The following is an 18,524-nucleotide window of genomic DNA, read 5'->3' as shown; positions in this document are numbered from 1 at the left end:
CATTGTTGTGTTGTTCACTGAAATCCCTAATTTTGATGTTCCAAGGCACCAGGGTTTGCCTGTACTGGTGCAACAGTTGCAACAATTGGTGCATGAGACTTATGCTGATTTCGATTTCTCTGCAAGTTTGAGTTCATTAGTTTTGTTCCTAACTCTTCCCAAGTCTGGTGCTGTAATTAAAGTACATCAGAAGACTGATTTTGCTAGCCCCATTGAGAATGTTGACAATTACAAGTTTTGGCCCTTGAATTGGTCATATCAGTTCATCTTTGCAGATCCTTTTTTCTTTGGGTTTCTCTGACTAGAAGCGGTTGTTGTTGGGTTGTTGATAGTCTTGGCACTTGATGAAGGAAAATCTGAATATATGAACTTAAACTAAATGCTTGGTTGCTAATTGTCACTACGCTGGAATTCTGTTTCTATTATATGCATAGATTCTGATGGAATCAAAGTGGACTTCTACCAACCCTTTTAGTTGTCTATGTAGATAAATTAACTCTAGATTTGTTGTCTTCCCTAGGCCATGTTTTCAGGACGAAAATCTCACCCCACATCCGCCAGCACTTTCTCAAGTCTCTTAGTGTGTATGATCTATGCAGAGTGCTTAGTGCATTGTGCGGTGTACAAAGTGCAAGAAAAGTTTACTGTGTATGTTGACGTATCCTCAACCTCATCCATAGTGCTTGTCTCTATCTCTCTCATCATGCGAGGATGTCATATGAGGAGAGAGATAGAGATGATGGCCAGGATATGCCAGAGATGGAGACAGGCGTGGTATACACCCTAAATGGGGAAGTGTTTGTTGAAAGGTTGATGGTTGATGTATGAAAGCATTTTTCTTCAGCTTTGTGTAAAACAATTCATGGCAATCAGTAAATTGGCAGGGGCACTATATGACTGATAATTACCCTTTTTTTAATGTAAAGCTCGAAGAGACATTATTTCGCTTCTTTTGTAAAGCTCAATGAGACATCTAGACAGCTTACAAGTTACTGCTCCCTTCATAAACTCGGCATACTGTTGACGGATAATTCATCCGATGTTGATTCAATGACTAAACAGATTGTTTTTTTCTTGTCAAAGCTGTAACTACACATTTTATAAACATTAATTTTAGTTCTACATATGCTTTTATTTATTGGACTCTACATATGCTTTTATTTATTGGATTATACATGCTATTAAGTTGAGGTCGATATCGGTGTTATAACTTGATGTGTGTGAATTATATTTTATAAAGAAATGTAAAACATATAAAATATTAAAATAAACAGAGATTAGCCCAAAAACCCTACATGATGGACGGGGCATCATTGTCTCCTAGGTGTTTGACGGACCTGATCACTGTGATGAAAATTTTCACGGTTTAGATCTCCTTCAAAATAGGAATTGGATAAGTTAAGTGCTTTGCTCCACGTGCTATGAAAACCCTGAATATAATTTCACTACTCTTTTAAAAGCTATTTTATTTTTCTTTTCTTATTTTCCAAAGGAAATACTATACACTCCATGAGAAGACTCTACGAGTCGGTATAAAAATCATAATTTATGCTCTAAAGGCACCTTCTTCATCCCCCCTTCTTCAAGTCATCCCTAAACAGAGCACAGAAAGCCCTGCCTTTTTTACTCTGTCTCTCACATCACACCATAATCATCCACCGAAACAAATCCAGACCTTTGTTCCCAGTCCATCTCTTTACTGGAATATTGGATCTTGCTTTGTTAATCTTTATTATTTATTATTAATCTAATAATATTGCCATTTTTGTTAATAAAGTTTTTGTTTTTTTGATTTGTAACGAATCAGAGCTTCCTTTCTCAATCCCTATCAAAGATGTCGACTAGAAAACCTTCATACACAAACCCAAAACCCTGCAAGCACCTTTCAGCTTACAAGCTCAAACATGGCTTGAGTGGCTATAAATCACTCCAAAAGTGCCTCAAGACCACCCCAAATGGAAGGACAAGTGTTCAGAATCCTGGCACAGAGATACCCAGATGCAGTTCCTGTAATGGGTATCAAGGTAGACTCTATATTTGTTTGATTTGCTCTTCAATCTCATGCTCAAGCCACGCCCTTTTGCATACCCAGTCTGAGATTGGCCACTATTTAGCTGTGGACATTGAAAGGGCTGAGCTTTATTGCTGTGCGTGCTCTGATCAGGTCTATGATCCTGATTTTGATAAGACTGTGATGTCTAAACACATGGTGGACTTGCCATATAGCACAAATAGTGCAGACAGTATAGGAGAGAGACTGTGTGAAAGGAAGAGGCTGGGTTCAGGTGTAGAATTAGTGGATTTGAAGAAGGCCGAAAAGTCGGCTTTGACGAGAGATCAGAGGGCTAAATCATGTTACCCATTGGGTTTGAGGGGATTGACTAATTTGGGCAATACTTGTTTCATGAATTCTGTGTTGCAAGCACTACTACATGCACCTCCTTTGAGAAATTACTTTTTGAGTGATCGGCATAACCCCAAAACATGCCGGAAAAGGACTGCGAATCGGCTGTGTTTGCCTTGCGAACTTCATGGTATTTTCTCGGCTGTGTATTTGGGGGATCGGACTCCTTATAGCCCGGCTCAATTTCTTTACAGGTCTGACATTGCTCTGCCAGTGTGCTCTTTGGTTACAGCATATCTTGCCAAGTTAATAATGCTTGGTTTTGTGATTTGATGAATGATTTATATTGTTCTTGATACTATGGGGGCCGAAGCCCGAACAAAGAAACAACTACAACAAATGATTGATTTATATTGGATAAACAATTGTTTCAGGAGTTTCATTGCCAGTTTTTGTCTCTGCAATTTGTGGGTTTTGAAGTTCCTTGGATAAGTATAGGAAGTGTTATATTGCTCTCTTAGCAAGTGGAGATGAAGTAATAACTTTTTAAGTTGTATACATGCAAATTACATAATGTGTATGTCCAAGCCGGGCTTTAAGAAAGATACTCAACAGAATTGTATTTTTCTTTGTATACTGAAACCTTCAAATTAGGGTTTCTGTGGTTGGAGTTAGTTGGATTCTTCACATTAATCTATTTAGAAGTGATAGAATTTCTGGAAATGATGGCACCATTTTTCTGATTTTGGATCAAATTCTTATTTGATATGTGATGCTAAATCTCTTGTTAGTTCATGTATGCTTGTATTTTCTTAATTGATACATGCAGTAGACTTACTTTTCAACTGATCCACACTATCTTTTACTTGAAGTTGGTGGCAGCATTCAGAAAATCTGGCAAGTTATGAGCAGCAGGATGCTCATGAGTTCTTCATTTCAGTCTTAGATGGGATCCATGAGAAAGAAAGCAAAGCAAGGAACCAAACTAGAGGTAATTATGGGTCGACTGTTGGCATTATGGTCTTGCCTTTTATGTTTTCAAGAGAGGGATTATACTTGGAAGCACACTGACACTGTTTAGAAGGATGTAGAATTATGGAGCCACTGTATCTAAAGAAGTTCAAGAATCTCAAAAGGATTGGATGAGTTGTGTACACCTTCATAGGATACTGTAGAAGTAATAGATGCATGTGCAATTGTTGTTTTTACATTGTTTAACAGTTATCTTGTACTTATGAAGTTATCATCTGTTTCACAGATACCGGAGATTGCCAGTGTATTGCTCATAGGGTATTCTCAGGACTGTTGAGGTCCGATGTCACTTGTATGACTTGTGGATTCACCTCAACAACTTATGACCCTTGTTTGGACATATCACTCAACTTAGACACAAGCCATTGTTCTTGGTCAGATGCATCTAATAAGCCCGTCAAACCAAATGACAACAGCAGTTCATCTACTCTTTTAGGTTGTTTAGACTTGTTTACAAAACCAGAGAAGTTGGGATCAGACCAAAAACTGTACTGTCAGAACTGTGAAGAATTGCGAGACTCATCGAAGCAAATGTCCATCAGAAAGCTCCCGTTGGTGTTGTGTTTGCATATAAAACGATTTGAGCACTCCCTTGTCAGAAAAATGATGAGGAAAATTGACAGCTATTTGCATTTTCCTTTCTCCCTAGACATGACTCCATATCTGTCTTCTTCAATTGTCAGAAACAGATTTGGAAATAGGATCTTTGCTTTTGAGGGGGATGAATCTGATATATCTACAGAATTTGAGATTTTTGCAGTAGTTACTCATTCTGGGACACTAGAATCCGGCCATTATGTGACGTATTTACGCATAAAAAACCAGTGGTACAAATGTGACAATGCTTGGATTAATGAGGTTGACGAGGGAATTGTAAGAGCTTCACAGTGTTATATGATGTTCTATGTGCACAAGATGCTTTACTATAAATCACACGAAGATTTGAGTCGCCTGCCCATTTCCACACGGATAGAGGCATTTCACAGGGTAGCTGGTTGCTGCTAAATGTGATGTTTCAAATGATGCTTACAGTTGGCTGAACAAGAATTGGACTTTCGATATACATCAAGGCAGGCTATGAACGGTGAGACCGAGAATGCTTCTGCTGAAGGAGCCGTTTCAAGAATCAGATCCCTTTGGCCTAAGGAAATCACGATTCCATGTTGGACGGATGGGGAAAGGCATCACCAAATTGCAGAATTTTTGAAGATCATGGTTTGAAGCAAGGATACATCCAGCTGTGCTGTTAATGGTTTGTTAACGGGTCTTTGTGAATGGATTTTGAGAGATACTAGGCAACTGGTGGAACTCAACTTCCTCATGTTGAGGTTTTTGTGCTCTTTACAAGATTCGTGCTCAGCATTTTTTTTGACTGCAGGTCAGTCATGTATAGGGTAGATCTTTGGAACTAATGTTTATTTGGGGGTTCCACTAACTTTTGCTCTTCCACTTTCTAAATGTCAATATGATTTGTTAACTTTACTCTATTCATCCAATGTTGATGATGCATGAATCTTAAATTGTCTAAAAAGAAGTCGGGAAGTTAGTGCCATTCGACTCTGCTATAAAGTAGTCTTCGATAACCCGCTTCTGCTAAGGTCAATAAAACAACGACGAAGAAAACATGAAGTTCGAATCTTTTCATTCCTCATAGGCTCATTGCCCTTTTTGGTCTGTAATGGTTAGTCGACATAAAAAATAAAACACTTTCATTGTTATTTCCTAATCAAACTCGCATCAAGATTTGTTCTTGGGAGAAACCTCTCTCCAATGGCTCTAGCGTGTTGATAGGAGGCAAGCTACTTAAACCAACCAAGTTGGATCCATTTTATTCCCTTTTTCTTAAAGCATATATATAAAAATCATAATTAAGCTCTTGGGTTTTCTTTGAGGGAAAAAAAAAAGTCCATTTCAGGATGCATTAGGTTTTGTGGTTAACCTAGTCCAATGAGTACCCCAATTACATACATTAGTTTAATCAAAAGCGCTATCATCTCCTTAAGGTTCATGAATCACATAAACATGCAATTCCTACTTTCCGCCATTGAGTTAAGTAATTTTGAGTATGTGGCATCTCGTGATTGGACAGTCTTCCGCGTGATCTTCTGTGAGTTTCGATTGGGAAGTACTAAAGTGTGACAGTTACATATGGTCAATAACCACGTGGTGTTACGAATCTACCCATGTTATGATACATATTTGTTTATTAAGACTATGTTATAAGTTCATGAAATATGGAACTTTCTCATTTACCCGCACCATAACAAGTGAACTAACAACACAACTCAAATCAGAACAAGATCGGCCTCTTAACACAAGTCTTTCCAGTTCCAGAAAGGGAGAGACTTCACCTTGTCACAAGCGGAAGCTATATCCTTATGACTCACATGTCCCCACTTCCGTGCTCATGGAGCCAGTGGCATTCAGCCAGGTGTCAGAACATCATAACTAGGGAAGTCCCATGTACATGATATTATTCCTTTCAAAGACTTAAACAAAAAACCAAAAACCAAAAAAAAACAAAGAGGAAAAAGGAAAAGAAAAGAAGGAAAAAAAATCGGAATTTCTGACCATCTTGCGGGATGGTGACTTTTGAGAAAGCAATTACTTTTCTCTTGTTCGTTTTCTGCTGAGTCGAATGTTTGCGGCCGAAACTTCTTCAGATTCTTACATGAGAGAGAGCGAGGCACTACCCAACGGTTAAACTGTAAAAACTAAAAACTAATATCAGATATTGATAATTTAGGGAGGGTGTAAAGAGTAAACCGGTTGGTTGGTTAAAGTCAACCTGGCGGCAAGAGGCCTTCTGCTACCTTGGAGCTAGCTACCAGGCATTGGATCCATCTGAACTTGAAGTCCTCGGCTTTCATTACCAGATATCTATCATTTTGCGGAGAGAATAAATTTCACATTCATTGCAGAATTAAGTAGAGAAAGCTACTGCTGTCCTTGTGTTTTTTTTTCCTTCTCTGTGTTGTGTGTGTTCGAGGTTATCAAGCAGCAACCAAAACCAAGATCAGAAATTCTAAGCTTCCCTCAGGAGAATCAGATAAAAACTGAATCTTTAACTGGGTTTTTCATTTTGAAGCAGGAAACAGATTTCCACTGTTCAGGAAACACTGATCTGTTTACTGGGTTGTTGTTTTTGGTAAATCTGTATTGGGAAGAGAGTGATGGTGGAGGAGGAGGAGGATCTTAAATCCTCTGGTGACATGATGGAAGAAAATGAGCCCAAAAAAGGGTGTTCTGGTGCTCTCTGCACACCAATCAATTGGTTCAAAATGCTCTGTGTGGAAATGCATTGGAGTTTTGTAATGGGGGTGGTGGTTGTTTATGGAATAAATCAAGGACTGGGTGGAGCTCTTTCTCGTGTGGGCACAGAATATTACATGAAGGATGTTCAAAAAGTGCAGCCTTCTGAAGCACAATTTTATCAAGGAATTACTTCTATTCCTTGGCTTGTCAAGCCTCTCTGGGGTCTACTCACGGATGTTCTCCCAATTTTCGGGTATCGAAGACGGCCTTATTTCATTGTAGCAGGTAAAAGATACATTATTAGTTTCCTGATAAACTCAAAAGTTAAAACTTTTTCTAGTTTTGATATTCAATGTCATATATTCAATTAAGGATAACATTCAAAGTGTTAAATTTGAAGTTGTAAGTGTCTATATTCTAATAGATGTGAATATCAGTTTTGGGAAAACAAAGTCAGAACTTGCCACATGGATTGATTGTTTCATGAGATGACACATTTAGCCATTTCTAGCTGATATGGTTTCCTGATTAGCTAGTCAATGTCTTGTTTGTATTAGGTTCTATTGGTGTGATCTCCATGCTCGTGCTATCATTCCATGAAAAGCTGCACATTGCACTTGCCCTATTGTCATTAACAGCCGGAAGTGCTGGAGTGGCTGTAGCAGATGTCACCATAGATGCCTGTGTTGCACAGAACAGTATTAATCATCCGTCACTTGCAGCCGATATGCAAAGCCTGTGTGCCCTGAGTTCCTCCCTTGGGGCACTACTGGGATTCTCTGTTAGTGGTATCTTTGTTCATCTTATAGGCCCTAAGGTCAGCTTCTTTCACTTGTAGCTGTTCAAAGCTTAAATATTCTCTTCGCTTTTCATATTTCTGTTTGAAACAAAAATATTTTGTTTATTAGAAGAGTTTTTTTGTTCCTCTTCCTTGGTAGGGGGTATACGGGTTGTTGGCAATCCCATTTGGACTTGTATTCTTAATTGGAACTCTGCTTAAGGAACCTCATTCTCCCAATTTCGCTTACACACAGGTAGTCCTTTGCTCCTCTTGATTGTTGTCCTTTTCTTTTCACTTTTCATGCTCATGGTCTAATATTGCATGCTGGGCACAGGTCAATCAGAAGTTTATTGATGCTGGCAAGGCTATGTGGACAACATTGAAATGTCCTGATGTATGGAGGCCATGCTTATACATGTACTTTTCCCTTGCATTAAGCTTGAATATCCTTGATGGAATGTTCTACTGGTATACAGACTCGAAGAGCGGTCCATCTTTCTCACAGGTATTTGACAATTACTTATGAGAGTGAATTTTATTATCTCAGTAATCAGTATATTTTAGAGAATAAGAAGTCAACAGCTAAAACTTCTTTTACATCAGTTCACACCGCTTTGTCCAATGTGTCATTCCAATTTTACTAGATGTCCCTGAAGGGACCACTCTGTACAATGTGAGTAAAGTTAATCATTCACATCTTTTTGCAGGAGAATGTTGGATATATATTCTCCATCGGTTCAGTTGGTTCCCTTTTGGGGGCAGTACTCTATCAAAATGTTCTGAAAGATCATCCTTTCCGGGACTTGCTTTTCTGGACTCAACTGGTTTACAGTTTATCAGGAACACTAGACTTGATGCTGGTCTTGCGATTGAATTTGAAATTTGGCATACCAGATTATTTCTTTGTTGTGATTGATGAAAGTGTATCTCAAATGACTGGAAGGCTCAAATGGATGCCTCTTCTTGTGCTTAGCTCAAAGCTTTGTCCTCCGGGAATCGAAGGAACTTTTTTTGCTCTGCTCATGTCAATCGATAATGTTGGACTTCTCTCAGCAACATGGGGAGGAGGCATCTTACTGCATGTATTGAAGGTTACACGGACACAATTTGATAATCTCTGGCTGGCCATTCTGATTAGGAACTTCTTGAGATTAGCTCCGCTTTGTCTGCTATTTTTGGTACCTAGAGTTGATCCCAACTCTTCCATTCTTCCAACCGAAATCTTGAATACAAAAGAGGATATTGAAACTCAAGAAACAGAGAACATTGAATTGGTCTCCCTTGTGAACAGAGTTGATGATAGATAGCCCTACAATATACCATTCACATCAAAATCATCTTAGGTTTCAGAAACATACTTAGAAGACCAAGGCAAAGTTGCTTTAGGTTGATACTTTGAAAGAGTTATGATGAATGTACTATTGTTATATATATTTTAATTATTTACCACATTTTTTCTTATAAATGGGAGAAGTATTTCATGGTAGTCCAACTTTATATAGTGAGATCCATTAAGCAGGTTTTCTATTTAACTTCTTGACACAGAATTTTGATGAGAGTTCACTACGGGAACACTGTAAAAACAAAATCCAAGACCGGATTTTGATAATTAAGTTAAGATAAGGTGTAAACTGTAAACCGTAAACCGTTTGGTCAAAGTCAGGTCGTTCTGTTACCTTGGGGCTAGCTACTGCCAGGCTTTTGATGCATCTTGAACTTGAAGTAATTGGTTTTCCTTTTCCTGATCTATTACTTTTGAGAAGGATAAATTACCATAATTGCAAAATTAATTTGAGAGAGCTATTGTCTTTGTGTTTGAAAGTTTTTGTTTTTTCTGTGTGTTGTGTGTGCTGGAGGTTTTGTCAGCGGGTTCAAGGTTATTAATTTAAGCAGAAACCAAAGCCAATATCAGAAGTTCTAAGCTTCACTTTGAAGAAACCCAGTTCGAGAAAATCTGAATCTTCAACTGGGTTCTTCATTTTCAAGCATAGTTCAGGAAACACTAATCTGTAAACTGGGTTGGTGTTGTTTTCTGATAATCTGTATAGGAAAGTGAGTGATGATGGAGGAGGAGGAGGAGTAGGAGGAGAGTCTTGATCCCTCTGCTAATATTGTGGAGGAAATGAGCCCAAAAAAGGGTGTTGTGATGCTCTCTGCACGCCAATTCAATGGTTCAAGATGATCTGTATGGAAATGCCTTGGAGTTTTGTATGGGGGGTGGTTGTTGTTTATGGAATAAGTCAAGGACTGGGTGGAGCTCTTTCTCGCGTGGGCACAAAATATTACATGAAGAATGTGCAAAAGGTGCAGCCTTCTGAAGCCCAATTTTATCAAGGAATTATTTATTTTCCTTGGATGGTCAAGCCTATCTGGGGTCTCCTCACGGATGTTGTCCCAATTTTTGGGTATCGAAGACACCCTTATTTCATTTCTGCCGGTAACTGATCCAGTATTAGTTTCCTGTTAGCTCAAAAGTAAAAAACTTTTAAGTTGGTTTTCATGTTCAAGGTTGCATAGCGATTTTGGGATTCTGAGATCCCATTGATATATGTTTACATTCTGCCTTAAATGCCACAAGCTTTAGCTCCACTTTCGTAGTCTAATAGATGTGAATATCACTTGACTTTTGTGCTTTTTTGAAAAAAGTCAGTACTTGCCATATGGTGTTTAGACCACATTCTGCCTTAAATGCCATCTGGGGGTTTTAGAAATTTCTTGCTGACATGGTTTCCTAACTAGCTGGTTCATGTTTTCTTGATGATAGGTATATGGGAGTGATCTCCATGCTCCTGTTATCATTCCATGAAAAGCTGCACCTCGCGTTTGCCGTCTTGTCATTAACAGGAGGAAGTTCTGGAGTAGCTGTAGCAGATGTCACCATAGATGCCTGTGTGGCACAGAACAGTATTAATCATCCTTCACTTGCATCTGATATGCAAAGTCTGTGTGCCTTAAGTTCCTCCATTGGGGCACTAGTGGGATTCTCTATCAGTGGTATCTTTATTCATCTTATAGGCCCTAAGGTCAGCTTCTTTTGATTATAGCAGCTCAAAGCTTTGAAACTTTTCCTTTTCATATTTCAGTTTAAAAATATAAAGTTTTCTTCCTTTTTTCTGGTAGGGAGTAGACGGCTTGTTGGCAATCCCAGCTGGACTTGTATTTTTAGTTGGAACTCTTCTCAATGAACCTCATTCACCCAACTTCGCTTACACACAGGTAGTAGTTTCGTTTACTCCTGTTGATTCTTGGTTCTTTTCATGCTAAATATCTCCTATTCCATGCTGGGAGCAGGTCAGGCAGAATTTTATCGATGCCAGAAAATCTATGTGGACAACATTGAAATGCCCTGATGTGTGGAGACCATGCTTGTACATGTTGCATTGAGCTTGAACATCCTTGACGGAATGTTCTACTGGTATACAGACTCGAAGGAGGTCTATCTTTCTCTCAGGTATTTGGCAGTCACTTATGACAGTGAATTTAAGAAACTAAGATATGAGTATATTTTCCAATAAATAAATTTAACAATTCAAGTCTTTATGCAGAAGAATGTGGGATATATATTCTCTGTAGGTTCAGTTGGGTCTCTTTTTGGGGCAGTACTATATCAGCATGTTCTAAAGGATCATCCTTTCCGGAGCTTGCTCTTCTGGACTCAGTTGCTTTATAGTTTATCAGGCATGCTAGATTTGATGCTGGTGTTTGTAGAACAAATATTTCGGCTTCCAATCACAATGCGCCACTTGGATAAGAATAATATCTCCTAGGTAAATTAATTGAGCCCATTTATTTGACAAATTAATTGATACTAAAAATAGAGATATTATCTTAAATATGAGATATTACCTTTATTTAACAAGATAATATCACCAAATTAAGATATTATCCAATTTGGAGATATCATCATCAATTAGTGATTTGATCCCAATCATATCCCTAATTGACTCAATCTCTACAATTTGGGGAAAGAATAAGAATATATTCTTTGAAAAACCCTAGATGCCTAGAGCCCTATAAATACATGGCTACATTCAACAAACAAGGTAATTCAATTTCTACTCGAAAAACCCTACACTATATCTCTCGCTGCCTCCATATTTCCCTATCACGGCTCCGGCCACAACACACGGCTCCAGCCACCCGAGGGCGAAGAATCTTCAAGTGGATATTCTCCAGTGAGAATATTTGCACAGGGAATTAAATAAGAACCAGATCAGTTCAATTTTCCAAATGCAAATCACTTAAGCTAATTTTGAGAAGAAAGACTATCCGTTTTTTCTTTTCTTTTTTGGTCTAAAACTGAAAATATTAATGGCAATAATTCCTTTGAGAAATTTAGCAGAAAATTTTGTAGAAATTGTGAAAGTTGTAGGCTTTTGTTACCAATGCCTAAGGGTCTGAGCTCAATTAGACCACATAAATTTTAATTGTCTTGTTCAATCCACCAACTCACTCAATCAATGAAAACCTCACATTAACAGATTTCTTTCTTGGGGTTTTTTCAACGACCAAATGATGTCGTTTTAAAAAATTAATGATGGTATTATGAGAATTGAGAAAATTTTATTAAAGTCTCTTTTCTATTTAAAAAGCGGTTCGGCTTCTTTTAAAATATGTTGTCAAGAGATCACTGCTTTTAAAATAATCAGGATATTTGATTTTTACCGAACACCTTAAATTGCTTAACTTTAAAGTAAAGCATATTTTTTGCCAAAAAAAGTATTCCCAAACGGGCGACCAAGGATTTAAGGTATGCCTTCATTCCTCTCTATTTCACATCATCCTCTTAACATTCTTTTATTTATTGATTAAATTTTGTTTTAAGTAACTTAATTCATAGTATGACCAATTTTGAATAAAGGAACTTTCTGTTCAATGTTGAAAACCCTACCAAATTTCTACAATGACTTTTATTCATTTTAAATAACCATTTGGTTTCTTTTCTATTCTATGAAAGGTCATAAGTTTCTTTTCAATAAAGCCATGTTTGAAAGAAAACAATGATTGTAAATTTGTAGCAAACCATATCATTATCACCAAAATCATTAAAGATTTCATTAACATTTGAACAAGACCAAGCCAAAGTTGCTCACCGAAAGTTGACGCTGGAAAAAGGTTGGATCTAAAACAAGCTGTTCACCATGTATCTTGGTATCGTGCATGTCATTTGGCACACACGTATTTACATTCAAATAAACGTTCCCCCCAACCCACTTAATAAGAAAAATTACCACTGAAATGAATTTCTCTAAATTTACTTCATCTATTTGCCCTTGAAGTTGTTTGGTGGCGGCGTTGTACTACCTTAACGACCCACAGTTTCGAAGCTATAAGTTAATGATAGCTGAGAGGAACCAGTTTGTTGTTGAGGTTGAGGTTGAGGCTGTGGATAATCATGCATGTCATGTGGAAGTTCAGGCAAAGGTGCTTCAAGCTGAAGAACCTTCATCACTTGCCATGCTTTTGGTCTTTCCTTCTTGTTGGGACGAGTACACCATAGTCCCACAATTAACAGGCATTCCATTTCGTTTCGAACAAAATTCATATCCAATCTCTCATCAGCTGCAGAGAGCAGATTTCCGGCAAGGTACAGCTGCCAAACCCACCGAAAAAGCGGTATGTGATATTCTTCATCCTGATGAGTCCTCCTTCCACATGCAAGTTCCAAGGCCACAACTCCAAAACTATACATGTCTGACTCTTCACTAGCCTTCCCTCCATTTGCATATTCCGGAGCTATGTAACCAAAAGTCCCTACCACTCCTGTTGTCTGAGTCCTGAACCGCGGATCCACGAGCTTGGCAATCCCAAAATCACCAAGCTTAGTCTTGAAATCGTTGTCCAACAGTATATTAGCTGATTTGATATCCCTATAAAGGACACACTGCTCTGCATCTTCATGTAGGTAATGAAGGGCTGTGGCCGAGTCTAAAGCTATCTTGTACCTGAAATCCCATTGCATGGTTGTTCTAGAGCCGAATAGATGCGTGTCAAGACTGCTGTTAGGCATGTATGCATAAACAAGTAAGCACTTGCCTTGCTCATGACACCATCCAATGAATTGCACCGGGTTCCTGTGTATTAAGCGGCTTATTATTTTCACGTCGTTGATGAAGACGCTCTCATAGTGCTTAGATTCTGGGAAGATTCTCTTCACAGCAACTGTGCAGCCTAGATCTTGTATGATTCCTTTATAAACTTGTCCTGACCCTCCTTGGCCTAGCCTTCTATCGTTTGCGAAGTCGTTGGTGGCTGCAACTAATTCTTGGCAAGGCTTGCCTCTCAAGATCTGTGGAGGCTGTTGAATAGTAATTTCCACGTCCATCAATCCTGTTTTTCCGCTTCTTTACCACCAACCAGCATATGGCTACACCAACAATCAAAATGAAGACAGAAACTGCAACGGCCCCAATCAAGAATACCCTCCTCTCCTTCTTTTTGGTACTTATCTTCTCTGAGTTTGAGATGAAATCCCATGTATATATAGCATTCCGCTCTCTGTAAAAGCCATTGGAAGTTGAAAATCCAATTGTAACCCACTCTGGGAGAACCTTTCTCAGGTCAATAGCGTAAGAAAGCGAAGAGATGGCCACGTTAGTATTTTCCTCATATGTCCAAACCACAGTGAGGTTCTTGGTGGAAGCACTGTAAGTTATCTGTACGTGAGCCATCTTCCCACTGTTGCCGCCAGCATCCCAACTGGCATGAACAACTGAGGATATGGTATTGATATTGATCCCAACGTGTGACCCGAGTGGATCCCATTGGTTTGTGAAAGTGTCGAACTCAACCATTACAATTTGGTTTTGGGATGCTTCAAAACGAGTGGTGCTGTTTAATAATCCTAGCTCACCACCAGCAGAGTTTGGTGGAATTGGATAGTGAACAGGGGCAATGAAAAAGACAATTCCATTAGCAAACAAGGTTCTATTACGAATGTCGATAACGAAAGAGAAATTAGTAGTGAAGTCTGCCAGTTTAGCAGAGTCCCATAAGTGCAAAGGTTCTGCATACGTAGCCCGGCCAGTGCGGAAATATATATCTGTGTCTGTGATCGTGCTGAGTTCAATCACTCCGAATGAAGAAGGCGCGGCATCACCTTCATAAAGTATGTTGTTTGCATCTAGACCAAAGCGTTTGATGCTGAAGGAAAGTGGATGAACAAAGCGTTGGAAAAAATTGAAGAACATGAAGAGAACAATAGAGCAGTTTTTCAAGGATTGAAGACGGAAAGTTGATAGCCTGCTTAGAGACATCGCAATGCAACCAACAAGAACGTGAAAATCTGCAATGCAACGAATAATAGAAATGTACGTGGCAACTTCAGTGAAGAAGTCAGAATTATGAAGAGTGTAATGAAGACCAAGGATTGCCATGTTTTAAAGGGAAAGAAGCCCAGGACTTTGACATTCAAAACAAAAGCCCAAAGAAATTAAAATGGTCCATGTTTTTTTTTTTTAATATAAAAAAATCAAGAATGGTCCATGTTAGGTATTCTGGACACACTGCAGGATGAAATCAATTGGAAAAACAACAGTTGTTTTGAAAGGCATGGGAGTCTTTGGGCTTATTTCATACGCAATTTCTTTTTTCTCAATTCAATTGCAGTCTCCGAAGTCCTTCTTGACTGTTCTGTTTTTTTTCATCCTCTTTACAGACAGACAAGGAAGGATTTGATGCAATACAACGAATTGATGGTTCTTTAAAATTTAAGATTGGAACCTTCGACATTGTCAAGTCATGACTTCACAGGTTCATTTGTCAACTCTTGAGTTGAATAAACCAATTGAAGGACGTATAAAAGAAAATATTAGAAAGAATTTTACGTGTATTATTGAAAATTTTGTGAAAAATAAGTGTATTAAATATGAAAAATGTGTATGTACGTGTAAAATGTGAAAATGCTAAATTCTTTATAAGGGTAATAACTCTGAAAAAGTCAAAAGTCAAAAGGGGACAATAGAAACTCGGGTGGCCTAATAGTAATGGTTAATGCTCTAAACTACTCTTATCGATAAACAAAAATCTGGGGAAAACAATTATTAAAAAGACAGTATAGCCGGTCGGCTATACTATTTATAAGAAATTGTAGGAAACGAGACCCCAGTAAAGCCGTGCGGATATACTCTTTTTTTAAATTCCCAGTATAGCCACGCGGCTATACTATTTATTTTGGGGGGGGACTTCTCAAAAGCAGTATAGCCGCGCGGCTATATTATTTTTTAATAATTAAAAAACCATAGTATAGCCGCGTGGCTTTCCTCTTTAGGTATATTATATTTAAAAGGGTATAACCGCGCGGCTATACGATTTATAAAAAATTATATATAAAAAGACCCCAGTAAAGCCGCTCGGCTATACTCTTTTTGAAAAAAAAATCCCGGCTATACTCCTGCGGAGTTCTTCTTGGCTTCTAAATATGGAAGATTATGATAATAATGAATCATTAAAATACTGTCACTTGTTCTATTGAAGTGCCCTTAATTTAAATAATCTAGTGTGTATTGTCTAATTACTAACTAAAGTAACACCGAAATCTAGAATATAAAATAGGAGACTGAAACTCGAGAAGCAGAGAACATTTGATAGCCCAAGAAGAAACAATTCACATCAAGATCATTTTAGATTTCATAAACATACTTGGATTGGATGAATAACAAGCCAAATTAAGTTGCTTAATTAGGTTCAAGGTTCAATGAAGTTCTGTTCTCTACGTCAATACCTGATGATGCAGTATGCTAGTTCATTAACAAATGAAATAGCCACATATACTTGAAAAAGCATGTCGAGCAAAGTCACAGAAACACTAGCACCCAAATCCAAAGATAAGACTTCATGAATTCAAAATCATGATACAACCCTAGTCCAAAGAAGAAGAAAAAAGAAACTATTTTGTGGTTGTACTATGATCATATGAGATCATGATGAGACAGATGATGCTCAAGTTCATGCATGTCATGTGGAAGTTCCGGCAATGGTGCTTCAAGCTCAAGAACCTTCATGACTTTTCCAGCTCTTGGCCTTCCCTTGTTGTTGGGATGAGTGCACCATAATCCCACTATTAACAAGCATTCCATTTCATTTTTATCAAAAATCTTATCCAATCTCTCATCAGCTGCATAGAGAAGATTTCCTGCAAGGTACAGTTGCCAAACCCAACTGACAAGTGGCACATGAAATTCACCATCCTGGTAAGTCCTCCTTCCACAAGCAATTTCCAAGGCCACAACTCCAATACTAAACATGTCACACTCTTTACTGGCCCTTCCTCCATTTGCATATTCTGGCGCTATGTATCCAAAAGTCCCTACCGCCCCTATTGTTTGAGTCCTGGACCATGGATCAACAAGCTTTGCAATCCCGAAATCACCGAGCTTAGTGCTGAAGTCTTTGTCCAACAATATGTTAGCTGATTTGATATCCCTATGAAGAACACATTGCTCTGCATCTTCATGTAGATAATGAAGGGCAGAGGCCAAGCCTAAAGCTATCTTATACCTGAACTTCCATTGCAGGGTTGTTTTACATCCGAATAGATGTGTGTCGAGGCTGCTGTTAGGCATGTATGCATAAACAAGTAAGCATTCGCCTTCCTCATGACACCATCCAATAAATTGCACCAGGTTTCTATGTATTAAGCGGCTTATAATTTTGACTTCATTGATGAAGATTTTCTCATAGTAATCAGATTTTGCAAATATTTTCTTCACAGCAATTACACAGCCTAGATCCTGTAAGATTCCTTTATAAACATGCCCTGACCCTCCTTGGCCTAGCCTTCCAGTGTTTGCAAAGCCATTGGTGGCTGCAACTAATTCCTTATAAGAAAATCGTTTAGGGAATGCTCGTCTCTCAAGATCCTTATTTATGGAGGTCACATCCTTGGAGTAATTTTCATGTCCACGAATCCTGACTGTTCGCTTCTTTACAACCAACCTACACAAGGCCACACCAATCATCAAAATTAACAAAGTTAAAGCAGCAATTCCTCCTATCAAATATTTCTTCTTAATTTTCGTATCCTTTTGTTTGTTTCGTATCTCACCAGAATCCAAATGTGCTTTGAATTCCCAAGAACTTATAACATGCCGCTCAGGGGCTGTTCCAGTAGCAGCTGAAAAACCAATAGTAACCCATTCGGGGAGAACCTCTCTTAAGTCAACACGGTGAGAAAGCGAAAACGAACTGTCAATAAAAGCAGGATTTGGGTTTTCCTTGTATGTCCAAAACACACTGAGGTAGTTTGTGGTAGCATTATAAGTTATCCATGCATTAGCCACCTTCCTTCTGTTGCTGCTAAAAACCCAACTGGTGTTAACAATTGAGGAGATTTTGTTTACATTGATCCCAACATGAGGTCCATTTGGATCCCACTCAATATTTGTGTACGAATCAAACTCAACTGCTACAATTTTGGTTTTTGGACACTGCAAAATTAGTGCTGATGTTGAACAATCCTAGACTACCACCAGCAGAGTTAAGTGTAATTGGATAGCCAACAGGAGCAAGGAAAAAGGCAAACCCATCACTGAATTTGCTACTGTTATGAGTGTCAACCATGAAAGTGAAATGGGTTGTGAAATCTGCTAGTGAACCGGTAGCAGAGTCCCATAGGTGCAAAGGTTACGAATAGGTACACCGCCCTACGCAGAACAATTGGGAGACTGTATTGAGTTCTACCATGCCTAAGGAAGTCGTGGCATCACCTTCATAGAGTATGTTCTCTGTATCAAGGTTGAACTGAGGTATGGTGAACGAAAGGGGAGGCGTGACATTGGTTTGATGAGCAAAGATAGGCAGAAGATTGATGAAAATGAAGAGACAGATGTAGCAATTATTATTCATGTAGTAATTACGAAAGGTTACCTGGCTGCAGCTTAAACATGGTTGCTTTGTTCAGAGATGTGCATGAAAATCTGCAATGCAAAGAATCAAAGAAAGTCTTCATTGGGTTGAGAAATATATGTAAGCGGTAAAGGACCAATTGAGTTGACAGAGTCTGTTTTTTGTCTTAATTGCAATTTGCATCAAAACGACATGCACAATAGTACTACTGAGGCAAAAGGAACCAATGGCATACATAAAAAAAGTTAGCCGTCCCGAGGATTTAAT

At 38.5% G+C, this 18,524-nt stretch overlaps 3 protein-coding genes and 2 pseudogenes across 4 annotated transcripts; 3 read left to right on the top strand and 2 right to left on the bottom strand.

The window, feature by feature from the left end:
• Positions 1–1,478: 1,478 nt before the first annotated feature.
• Positions 1,479–4,872, top strand: LOC117615872 (ubiquitin C-terminal hydrolase 22). Its single transcript, XM_034345038.1, has 3 exons — positions 1,479–2,598; positions 3,217–3,335; positions 3,603–4,872. Exons 1-3 carry the CDS (start codon positions 1,835–1,837, stop codon positions 4,379–4,381), a joined length of 1,662 nt encoding a protein of 553 aa, XP_034200929.1. The 5' UTR covers positions 1,479–1,834; the 3' UTR covers positions 4,382–4,872.
• Positions 4,873–6,153: 1,281 nt separating this feature from the next.
• Positions 6,154–8,898, top strand: LOC117637913 (probable folate-biopterin transporter 2). Its single transcript, XM_034372969.1, has 5 exons — positions 6,154–6,916; positions 7,189–7,448; positions 7,570–7,665; positions 7,747–7,917; positions 8,120–8,898. The coding sequence occupies exons 1-5, from the start codon at positions 6,550–6,552 to the stop codon at positions 8,717–8,719; spliced, it is 1,494 nt and encodes a 497-aa protein (XP_034228860.1). The 5' UTR covers positions 6,154–6,549; the 3' UTR covers positions 8,720–8,898.
• A 758-nt stretch (positions 8,899–9,656) lies between these two features.
• LOC117615205 (probable folate-biopterin transporter 2) lies at positions 9,657–11,147 on the top strand. 2 transcript variants are annotated; one of them, XM_034344247.1, is made up of 5 exons: positions 9,657–9,716; positions 10,177–10,435; positions 10,533–10,628; positions 10,704–10,863; positions 10,958–11,147. In XM_034344247.1, exons 1-4 carry the CDS (start codon positions 9,706–9,708, stop codon positions 10,794–10,796), a joined length of 459 nt encoding a protein of 152 aa, XP_034200138.1. In that variant the 5' UTR covers positions 9,657–9,705; the 3' UTR covers positions 10,797–10,863; positions 10,958–11,147. The 2 variants fall into 2 exon arrangements, with proteins under 2 accessions (XP_034200138.1, XP_034200136.1); XM_034344245.1 differs by having other exon boundaries at positions 10,533–10,631.
• A 1,570-nt stretch (positions 11,148–12,717) lies between these two features.
• On the bottom strand, positions 12,718–14,788 carry LOC117618131 (annotated as a pseudogene).
• A 1,533-nt stretch (positions 14,789–16,321) lies between these two features.
• LOC117618120 lies at positions 16,322–18,239 on the bottom strand (annotated as a pseudogene).
• Between the last annotated feature and the right edge of the window lie 285 nt (positions 18,240–18,524).

The sequence above is a fragment of the Prunus dulcis genome, chromosome 1 (assembly GCF_902201215.1).
Source record: "Prunus dulcis chromosome 1, ALMONDv2, whole genome shotgun sequence".
In the NCBI taxonomy this organism is placed as follows: Eukaryota; Viridiplantae; Streptophyta; class Magnoliopsida; order Rosales; family Rosaceae; genus Prunus; species Prunus dulcis.
The sequence above is the reverse complement of the archived record's forward strand: the minus strand, read 5'-3'. Positions and strand labels throughout refer to the sequence as shown.